Raw genomic sequence first — 11305 nt, 5'->3', positions numbered from 1 at the left:
CACTCTCCTGGTTGTGGTGTAACGCCAGGCCCTTTAATAGCTTTCTTTCTCATTCTCCACCCCTCCACCTAATGCACCCCATTTCTGCCACATCTCTCGGATGCCCCTGCTGCCCGGCCCCCTCACAGGCCGGGGAGACAGAAAGCAGGCCAGAAGAGACAAGGGGTGCTGATGAGGCTCCAAGGAGAGGGCACGTGTGGAAGAATTCTCCTTTTGTGAAAATAGGAAGTTTATTTTGGTGCTTTTTCTAAAGTACACATGGTCATGGTAGAAAACTTGGCAAGTACAGAGCAATATAAAGAAGCAATAAAGGTCACTCGTAATTCCTCTGCCCCCAGAGCCCACGTTGACACCTAGGAGGTGTCCCCCGTCAGCGACTATTACCTCCCTGGCTGGTGTGCAGGCAGGATACCTAGGTGGGTAGAACACTTGACCAAGGGCAATAAAGGGCATTCAGTGTTCCAGGTTAAACGTCTGCTTTACTCAGATCCGGTGACCAGAGGCCCCAGCAGCCTCTTTTGCAGGAGAGTTTGCATCTGAGTGTCTCCCTGCCTCACCCTCCCAAGAACGGTCTCCTGCAGATCAGAACTCGTCCTTTATATCGAAATGGGGCTGGTCTTCAGGCTTGAAGTCCAGGTTGGGGCTGCCGTCCTCGTTGAGGATTCTTCGGGCTGTGTAGCCAACGATGGGATATTTGGCTTTGTACACTTTGGTGAAGACATCATCCAGGGATTCCAGCTCCTCGGCTGTGAGGCCCGTCTTGGGGAGAAAAGCCCAAGAAATACAGGGGTAGGAGTGAGTGACTTGTGCTTGCCCCCGGCTTCTCGCCAGCCCCTACCCCGACTTTACTCACCCCACGTCCCCTAACGCGAGGGAAAAAGTGTATCAGAAATCAAATCGTGGACAATTTTTTCGAGACAGCCCTGTGTGTGCATGTGTGTTGCGGAAGTTACACGCGGGGGGAGCAATGGCTGCGCCGTGTTTGTGGTCTGACTGATGTAGGAATTAAGACTCCAGAGAACCCCCAGCCTGGTCGGCGCTGGGGGCGCTCTGCGGTCTGCAACCACCTCCTCCTGCGCGATAAAGCCCCCTGCCCTCTACACTCCTCCCCTTACAGATTTACACACCCTTCCCCACCTCTGTAGTTTCTTGATTTGTTTCTGTAATGTTGCAGCTTAAGAGTGTGACTCACCTGAGCACAACGGGGGGTGAATGCCAGCCTTTCTGTTGGGATTACTTAGACCCCGAAATGGTTTTTGTTAATGCTATTTTCTCCTTCACAGACATACGAGCACGGCGGAGACTCTGCTCTCCTACCCTGTTCCTCCCCTGAGCTACCGGGAGTGGCCTGGAAAGCGGGTCTCAGAGACTAACAGCAAAGCTATCAGAGGCTGGGGGGTGGCAGGTGCAGACTGTCAGGGGGATGGGGCAGCCAGGGCAGGCTGGAGCCAAACTCTGAAGATCAACTGAGTTTGATCTCAAGTTCACAAGAGTTCACACTTGACTCTGTAGGCAGTGGGGAGCCGCGGAAGGTTTTTGAGCAGGAGGGGCACAGGCAGATATCTACTTTAAGAAAACAACTGGCTACCTCTGGAACAGTAAACAGACTATTTAGGAAGCTTTGCTACTGCCCAGAGGTGGGGCGTGGGGAAGAAAAAAGGCCGTGGCCAAGGAGGTGGGACACTTTGACAGAGGCTCATTATCTGGCTCACAGTGTCGTGGGTGAGGTCTGCAGGATCCAGGGACATCTTGGCCACCCCTCTGGTGGAGTCCTTCCCGGTCAAGGCGTTGTAGGGGGCTCCTCGTCCGTAAAACTCTGTAGTGGGGAGGAAGGAAGAAGATGTGAGTGCATGTGCACAGAGCAGCCAGGAGCCTATATACGGCAGGGGGTGGGGCTTCTGAGACCCCACCCCACCCAATCCTGCAAAGGCTCGGCTGAGGAGAGGGACATCAGTGAGGATGGGAAGTCCAATAAGCCACCCCCAGCCTTCCCACTGGATTCCGCTAATTCAGAATATGGAATAAGTGACACATGCTGGGCTGAGAGGTGATTTTTTTTTTTTAATACAGAATGAAAATAATCCCTTAAAAATATTTAAAATGTAAACAAGAGGGACTTCCTACTGGTGGTGCAGTAGGTAAGACTCCACGCTCCCAATGCAGGGGGCCCAGGTTCCATCCCTGGTCAGAGAACTAGATCCCACATGCATGTTGCAACTAAGAGTTCACATGCTGCAGGCGAGCCACAACTAAGGAGCCCGTGAGCTACAGCTAAGGAGCCCGCCTGCCACAACGAAGACCCAGTGCAACCAAATAATAAATAAATAAATAAATAAATATATTTTAAAAATGTAAACAAGAAAAATGTTCTGTCTTCCTAAATGTTCATGGAAGCCAAGTCTACTTCCATACATCTTTTGTTTGGTATCAAATAAACAATGAACCATTACAAGACTACGTCCACGATATCAGTTGTAGTTTCCACTAGGGAAAACGTGAGATGGCACTAAAATGTTCTATAATGTTCTATGATCACGACTCTTTGCTAAGTAATACTTTTCCTCTCACTGCTTTATCTAGGTTAAATCATCCAGTTTGACTTTAATTCTATAGGCAACAGGCAGCCATGGAAGGCTTTTGAGCAGAAGCATGACATCATTAGAAAAACACTGTTGAAGTACCTCACTGACAAAGATTGTGAACTCATTCTGGGGGGGAAAGGACCTGCCTAGCATTCCCTCCCTTCCCTCACACCTCCAGCACCCACTCAGGCTGCCACGCTCCCCAGAGGTAAGGATTCATAAAGCCAAGCCACTTACCCTTTCCAGAAGTGACATCGAACACCACCCCTTTGACTGCCATGTAGATGGGCTGATCTTCCTGGGAAGCAGGAGAGAAGCTGTGAGGAGGAGACAAAGAGCCCAGCTCCGCCAGTTCAAGTGAGTAAAATCTCTTCCCATCACAGCCGGTTCAGAGGGTGGCAGGTGAGGTTACAAGCCGGTCCTCAGGGAGCTCGCCCCACCTGTGCAATGTCATGCCCACTCACAAAAATCTGGAAAAGTCATGAAGCATCATGACAAGCCTATGGCAATACCTTTCCCAGGAACTGAAGCAACTCCGTACAGATAAAAACTCAAAAGAATATTAAATGAATTACTTAAATCAGTCCATGGGACTTCCCCGGTGGTCCAGTGATTAAGACTCCATGCTCCCAATGCAGCGGGCATGGGTTCGATCCCTGTCTGGGAACTAAGATCCCACATGCCTCATGGCATGGCCAGGAAAAAAAAAAAATTAAATCAATCCAAATTTCATCTTCATCAATGTACATACATGGAGGTAATCAGTGTAAATGATCTATTTTATATCAATATTTTGCTTCCTACAGGTAATATTAGTTCATACAAACATTTTCATGTATTGAAATAACCAAAACAGCTGTCACTTAAACAGTTCTATCTTATTTTAGTGATACTGTGTACCTGTTTGTATAGCTATTCTATTTTGGCTCATTTCCAATTCCTGAGAACTATAAATGGCAGCATTACGAATATCTTTCTAAAAGTTACTTTCTAATTTGTTGAGTTATCTCCTTGAGGCCTATTTCAATATATTGAATATAAGTAGATGAACAACATAATCACTTTTTATATTTTATCAGTTTGTCCTTTCAAAAAGCCATTTATGGTGCTAGAAATATACAAGCAATATTGTTTCCTTGCAGTTCCTTGGCTTTTACACTTTATTTTTTGCTACATTCCTGGGTATACAAAAGGAAAGATAGAAAAAAATGTAATTCCCAAGCGACAGATAAGGACTCTGGAGGAATTTTAAGTTACAATCAGAAGGGGCCTTGAAGATAATCTATCTAACACCTTCGTTTTACAAATGCACCTTCATCATCCAGGCCTGGGGAGATTATGAGACCTACCCAGAGTCACAGAGCAAATCAGAGGGAAAGCAGTTTCTGGAATCTGGAGCCCAGGAATCCAAGGCTCAGTCCCCTCTCTGGCCTGCCCCACCAGAAGGCACACAGCACGAGGACAGTGCACTTGCCTGGGACCAGGAGAGGGTGGGTGTCCTGGGAAATTCATTCAAAAGACCCAGGGCCACGAAGACAGACACAGGGAGTGAGTAGGTTGGAGGTGCCCAAATGTTAGGGAACCAGGGGAGTCACCTGCATCAGTGAGGCAGGGCCTTTATCTTTCCTCTGGGTCTTGGGCTTGCTTGGCCATCTGGCCTTCCTCCCTACCTGTGGCCAAGCAGGGCCAGGAGAGAGTGCCACGGGAGCTACCATGACAAAGGGATACCAGAACAGTGCAGCAGAGGAAGGAGGGCCTCTTCCACACCTGGGAGAGCCCTGGAGCCTGGGTGCAGGCAGGAAGGCGGGAACTCCTGGGCCTCCAGCACCCTCAGACCCTGCAACAGAGGCTGGGGACAGAGCAGAAGTTCCTCACCGGTGACTCTTCCTGAAAAAGAGAGAAACTACTACAGATGTTTTCTTCTGCAGAAATACCTGGGCCCTCCAATGGTCTAAGGCCATGTTTTTCTAACTGCAATTGGCATTGGTAACATATTAGTGGGTCATGGAATCAACTTAGTGATTTATCAACAGGCTTACAAAAATGAAACAGGAAAAACAAAGTTCAAAATAGAGCAGAAACTAGAAAACATCAGAGTGCTTCACACATAGTAAGAATAAGCATAGTCTCATGGCACTTTTCTTTCAGTTGTGTGTGTGTGTACACCAGGGTAGGATGCAAAATACATTCCTTAACACAGCCAAAACGTCTGCAAGCCGTCATTTTATTATATAATTAGAAAGGGTGGTTTCACCTCTTTACTCACCTGCCTCTATCCAACAGCCTTCACTGTCTGTATATTCTTTATTGTCTGTCCAGAATGATTCTTTCAGAAGAAGTACAAGTCCTACTCTTCACTATTAAGTTTTAGAAAAGCAGAAAACAAATGTCACCCCATCCCCCCTTAGTACAGATTCCAGGGAGAGCTGGTGAGTGAGCACAGACAAATTCCATTTACAAAGAATAACCCTAAAGCCTAGAGGGGCCTTTGGCAAGCTCAGGGTCCAGGGTTGCCCTAAGTAAACTCAGAAGGTAAACAACATTTCTGGTCATGCTTGCCCTCTGATACCTTCTTCTTAGCTGAACCAATATACCCCCGAACAGGTCACTGCCTGGAGTGATGGAAAGGGAGGCTCTTGGTGGTTCATTTCATTTGTACAAACTGGAGAAAGCACAGCCTGGTCCACCTCTTTTACTCACTAGCTGTGTAACCTTGGGCAAGTTACTCAACCGCCCTATGGCTCCTTCCTCACCTGAAAAATGAGATGATGATAATAACTCCTTCCTCACGGGTCATCATTAAATGATTTAATGCTTTAAAGTGGTTAGGACGGTGCTTGGCAGAGTTGGGTCTATATTAAGTGTTTGTTAAATACAGACATCTGGTCCCAGGCCCAGAAGTCATGCTGGGAGTATGGGGGCAGGCGGCCCTCCCCTCCCTGTATTTGGTATCCTACGGTGCAAGTAAGGCAGAAAACATATTTTCTGAGGATAGCAAAAGTCAGTTTTGCCCTTGGAGGGTGGAGGATGACATTCGCTCCGGACCAAAGAGAACCCTCAAAGTCACCCCAGCCGCCCTGCCCCAAAGCTAACTGCTTCATGACATCTGCTTTCCTTAATAAACTAATCCTCCCCCGCCTTTTTCCTCCATCGCTAAGGCAGGGGAAAATAACATTCACGTGCCATTGACTCGTCTCCGTTGGGGAAAATTCTGCAGATTCCAGCGTCTGACATACAGGTTAGAACGCCAGCAGCAAAGAGGGGATATATACACCTCTCCCCAACCAGTCCTGCCACACATTTATTGCCCGAGGAAGAACGATGACCAAACTCATGAATGGCTTGTGATTTATGCTGTTTTTCTATTCTAAAAGCTCGATGTGAGGGTAAGTCATACAAGAATATTATTTTGATCATGTTGCCTGGGCTGGGCCCTCAGCCACTCATGCTGGTTACTAGAGGCCTATAATTCAGGACAATTAATATATTTCGGGTGTGATCAAAGGTAGGGCAGAGAAATTCATATTTACTGAGATTCTACTGCGCTAGGTTCTCTCCATATGTTATACATGTTTACTTATACTAACGTATGTCACTTAGGTCAATTTTTACAATGACCTTCTGAAAAAGGTATTACTATACCTGTTTTGTAGATGGAGAAACTGAGGCTTAGAGTTTAAATAACTTGCCAACAGTTCCTCTGCTGGTAAATAAATAGCCAGAATTCAGACTCACACCTGTTTGATTCTAAAGCCCTTCCCGCGACATTCGTCCTTGTCGAAAACTTGAACGCCAATCTTTGACCTATAATTTGTAAACAGTGAAGCCCTGCTAAAAGAACAGCTGATGTGACATGGCGAAAGCTGCCAATGAAAGCGTGTGATCAATATCTCTAGTTATAAGGGCAGCTGAAGAAATCAGGGTCCACAGGAAGGCCCTCTGGACACATGTGACCTTTCTCAACCTACGTTCATTTTTGTTCAACATGCTTACTCTGTGATCTATGTGTTATCTACAGGAAAGGTCCCTAAGATGACCTCCTCTTTGCAAGCCTTACTAGGATTACTGGGAGAATGGGCTTTGAAGAGGCACCAGGGAGGCCGGATTTCAGCAGGTATTCCAAGAGGACTAATTCATGCCAGAAGCACACGTGTAGCTATCTTCACACTCCCACGTGGGAATAATTCAGGGAGCCACACTGTGGATCACTCTGACAACCTAAACTGCCCCAAAGGGATAAAGTAGCACAGGGCCTCGTGCAGTAGATCCAGAACACAGTAGGTTCGGTGAAAGACACCAGCAGCCGGGACCCCTGTCTTTCGTGATTTCCAATCTGAAGCGTCCACTGAAGATACTAGGCAGCTTCCTGTCGGGGTGCCCGAGCTCTCACCACAAACCAGGCAGCAGAATGTGGAACAGGTGGGTCTGCCTTGGCTCTCGTCCAAAAGGAATATAACAGAAATGAGAATTCATAGCTAGTTGTTTCAGAATGACTTGTTATACAAGGTCCACAATCCCATAGCAGAAACCCTTGGGGGTCAGATGTGTTTTGGAATTTAGAATTTGTCAGATTTTAGAAAGGTGCTAAGGGGCACATGCCAGAACACCTACCGGGGTCTGAGGCGGCACCCCATCGTCATCTATATCAATATTTCCACAGTAAAGCATAAACATGAATATTCACACTAAGTAGGATAAATAAAGACTATAAATAGACTCACGTAGCTCCAACAAGGTTCCATCACCAAAGGAGTTCAGATCAGGCAGGGTTTTGCTGTCAAATGACGTGAAAAAAAAAACCTTCTGGGACTTCCCTGGCGGTCCAGTGGTTAAGACTCTGCGCTCCCAATGCAGGGGGCACGGTTCGATCCCTTGTTGGGGAACTAAGAACCAGCCTGATGCACAGCGGTGCAGCCAAAAACAAAAAACCTTCTGCTTTTCAGAGCTTATCTGATTTCTGAATTGCATAAGAGGATTATGGGCCTGTTATAGTGCCTCTTGTTTGTATCTTTAATAATAAGCTAATAAAAATAATAGCAGCTAAGATTGATTAAGGCTTACTATGCTAAGACTACACTAGGCCTACTACGCTATGCATTTTGCATATCGCCATCTTATTTAATCCTCACAAAACCCCCATGTAGAGTAGGAACTCTTATCCTGTAGCCATTATCACGGTCAGTTTTATGTGTCAATTTGGATAGGCGACAGTATCCAGTTATTCAGCACTTATCTAGGTATTGCTGTGGAGGTATTTTGTAGATGTGATTAACATCCACAATCAGTTGACTTTGTGTAAAGGAGATTATCCTGGATAATCTAGGTGAGCCATCAGTTGAAAGGCCTTAAGAACAGAATTCAGGTTTCCCGGAGGAAGAAGAAATTCCACCTGTGGGCTGCAGCATTGCTCCTGCCAAGGGTTTCTGGCCTGCCCTTCCTGACAGCCTGCCCTATGCATTTCAGACTTACCTAGCCAGCCTGCATGATCACATGAACCAATTCTTCCAATTAAAAACATACCTATATATATATTTTTTTTTCCCACTGGTTCTGTTTCTGGTGGACCCTGACTGATAACAAGTACCACAGATGATAAAAGAAAATTGAGACTCCAAGAGGTTTAGCTATTTGCCCAAAGGGACTCAAACCCAGATATGAGTCAAAGGCATAATGCTCTAATTATACTATTTGTATAATGTATTATACAAACGGTAACACTTCTGAGAGTGAAAGGTGGTGCTATTAATAATTATCCCAGGGCTTCCCTGGTGGTGCAGTGGTTGGTTGAGAGTCCGCTTGCCGATGCAGGGGACACGGGTTCGTGCCCTGGTCCGGGAAGATCCCACGTGCCGCGAAGTGGCTGGGCCCGTGAGCCATGGCCGCTGAGCCTGCGCGTCCGGAGCGTGTGCTCCGCAACGGGAGAGGCCACGACAGTGAGAGGCCCGCGTACCGCCAAAAAAAAAAAAAAAAAAAATTATCCCAGGACAATGGCATAAACCAGAACCATCTAGGACAAACCTCGGCACAGGGCAGCTCTAACCAGCTGCGCTCAACTGCCTCTCTCCTCTCTTACTCTCTCTGTCTGCAGACATCCTCTGGGCACCACACCCCAAACAATTCTTTCCTTAACCCGCTTCCATCTCAAGCCTCCCTCTCCCCTTCTGGCAGTTGAGTATCAATCAATAATATCAGCATAAAAAAGCCAAGGGTCTTTTCTCAGTCCTCATCCTGAACCCTGGGCATGGTTGCTGCATGCAGTCTCCACTAGGAATTCTCTCTTCCCTTGGACTCTGTGCTGGGGGTCACCAAGATTACCCCCCATTTGGAGATTCACGAGGACTCATAGAACTTAGCATATAATTGTACTCAGAGCTATGATTTATTACAGTGATGTAGTAAGAGTCATAGGGGAAAGGACACAGGTAGAGTCTAGAGGAATCTATCTACTGTGGACTTCCTTACACTGTCTCCTCCCATGAGGGGCCACACAGAGCACATTCTTTCCCCGGCAACAAAATGCAGCAACACGTGTGCAATGTTTTTGCCCAGGGAAGCCCATGAGAGACTCAGAGCCCAGCGTTTTTACTGGGGACCGGCCATGCAGGCCCTCTCTGCCTAGCAGTGTTCAACGTGAATGCACAGTTTGTACGAAGAGCCCAGAGTTAGCCACCTTTATCTGTTAGGGAAATGCAGAACACCCTGGAAATCCAGACATCAGCCAAGGCCTTTCTAAGGACTGTGGGCCTGTTATGTTAACTCTTTTCTGCACAGGTTCCCTAACCCAGTACCATCTGGTTCCCAGCTGCTCCAAAAGATGGTGTCCCTTAACATCCAGTCACATACCTGTCTCCCTCCTTCTGTGTTCTCAATGACTCAGGCTTCTAACCAACCTCTCTTTACAGTGATTCCCAAACTAGCACCACTGCCTAAGGGCCAGGTTTCTAGATCCCCCTGGAGAAACTAGTCCAGCTAAGGCTACTTAACTTGGGGGTTAGGGAGCCCACACCAGAGGGTTTTAACAAGAGAATATTAGGTTCCTTCCTTGTTCTACCACTAACTGGTGGCATGCCTCAGTTTCCTCACCTGTAAAAGCAGGAGGTTGATTCCTATCAACTCTGAAATGCTACTCTGAACTCTGAAATGTAATTCCCTGATTTCCCCACCAAACTGTTGCCCCCACCTCCTGATCCAGTATCAGCTCCATGGCCCTTCCCACGTGCAGCATCCTGTTCCCACACTCCAGGGCCATCACAGTGGGCCCCAACAACCCGAATGGTCAGATGGCTGTGAGGAATATCCTAGACACGTCCAGACTGCTGACCGATGTGGACCGAAGTGGGTGCGTCTGGGGGTGGGGGTCGTCTTTGTCTCTAACCTCCGATCTCCCCCCCCACCCGCCCTCTCCCCCAGCTCTGGCTCAGCCTCAAGAGCACAGCCATTAAGAGCCAGTGTGAGGAGTCGGCTGCAGAGGGGCCCGGTAAATGAGGAAGGCAAAGTGCAGGGAAAGTTTGGATCAACCCTGGACCTGCCCCCATTCCCGCCTAACCCGGGGAGCAGGCCTTGCTTCCCTCTCTCCCTCTCCCCCGACTCCCCCCGGAGCAGGCATAAGTGTGTGCCCGCAGCTGATGCTTACATTGACAACAAAAAAGTTTTGAGGTTCGTGTACAGACCGCCAGCCAAAATGCGTCTCTAGGAAACAGCTCGCGGGAAGAGAGGGAGAAGCGCTGGGTGGAGTGCTCTGGCTGGGGAAGGGGGAAGCAGGGAGCCCCGAGTGCTGGGGACTCCCCCCTTGTCCCCAGGCGGCGATCCAGGCCTGGAGAGAGGAGCCCTGCCGGCTTCGCGCCCAGCTCGGAGCCGGGGCTCCGGGAGGGGGCGCCCGCCGAGGCCCGCGCCTGTCCCCGAGGCCTCCCCTCGGCGCCGCGGCTTCCCGGGGTCCCCGCCTCCCTCTCCGCGAGGCCCGACTCGGCCCGGTCCCTGGGCCCGCGCTTCCCCGCTCACCTCCTCCCCGCCGTAGCGGGCCAGCTCCTCCTCCGTGAAGAGCCGCACTGGGGGACCCCGCTCAGCAGGGCGCGGCGCCTGCCCGGCCCCGGCTGCGAGAAGCCCCGCGGCCAGCGCCAGGACCAGAGCCAGCGCGGCCAGCCACCGCAGCCGCCGCCCGGGCGCGGGGCCCGCCATGGTGAGCGCACCGAATCGGGCCCGGGGCGGCCTGGGCGGCGGGGCCCCGGAACCCCACCCCCGCGCGCCCGCCCGGCGCCCGGAGGCTCCGGGGCCGGGAGTCAGGAGCCGGACTCCGCGCCTTCCACGCGCTGCGGGGTGCCCTGGGCCACTGGGACGCCGAAGCCGGAAACTTGGAGCTAGGATTCTGGGGGCTCCCGCCTCCAAACTGCGCACTGAAAGTTGCGCCAAACAGTGGCGTCTGTTACAGCAGTTCCTTGATTAGGTACAGAGTTGACACAGCCAACATTCCAGCACCTAGGAAGAGAGATTTATAACCTAGGACCCCAACTTTATTAATTTACTTTTACTTTTGGCTGATTTTTTTTCTTCCCAGTTGTGTTTAAATTTCGAGTCCCCAAAGGATTTTTGCAGAGGGTAGGGCACAAGACATGCACTGAAATAATTATAGCTAACATTTGTGCAAGGATTTCTTCACTGATTTATTCAGCAAATACTTTTTGAGGGCCTCCATATACCAGGTCACTGGAGGCACATCGCTGAACAAG

General features: G+C 49.3%; 1 protein-coding gene across 1 annotated transcript; it reads right to left on the bottom strand.

The window, feature by feature from the left end:
* Positions 1-211: 211 nt before the first annotated feature.
* NENF (neudesin neurotrophic factor) lies at positions 212-10913 on the bottom strand. Its single transcript, XM_060090939.1, has 4 exons — positions 10581-10913; positions 2820-2880; positions 1713-1816; positions 212-759 (listed from the first exon to the last, which is right to left on the bottom strand). Exons 1-4 carry the CDS (start codon positions 10755-10757, stop codon positions 583-585), a joined length of 519 nt encoding a protein of 172 aa, XP_059946922.1. The 5' UTR covers positions 10758-10913; the 3' UTR covers positions 212-582.
* Positions 10914-11305: the final 392 nt, after the last annotated feature.

The sequence above is a fragment of the Mesoplodon densirostris genome, chromosome 2 (assembly GCF_025265405.1).
Source record: "Mesoplodon densirostris isolate mMesDen1 chromosome 2, mMesDen1 primary haplotype, whole genome shotgun sequence".
Classification (NCBI taxonomy): domain Eukaryota; kingdom Metazoa; phylum Chordata; class Mammalia; order Artiodactyla; family Ziphiidae; genus Mesoplodon; species Mesoplodon densirostris.
Note: the sequence above shows the minus strand (reverse complement) of the source record. Positions and strands in the feature narration are given on the sequence as shown.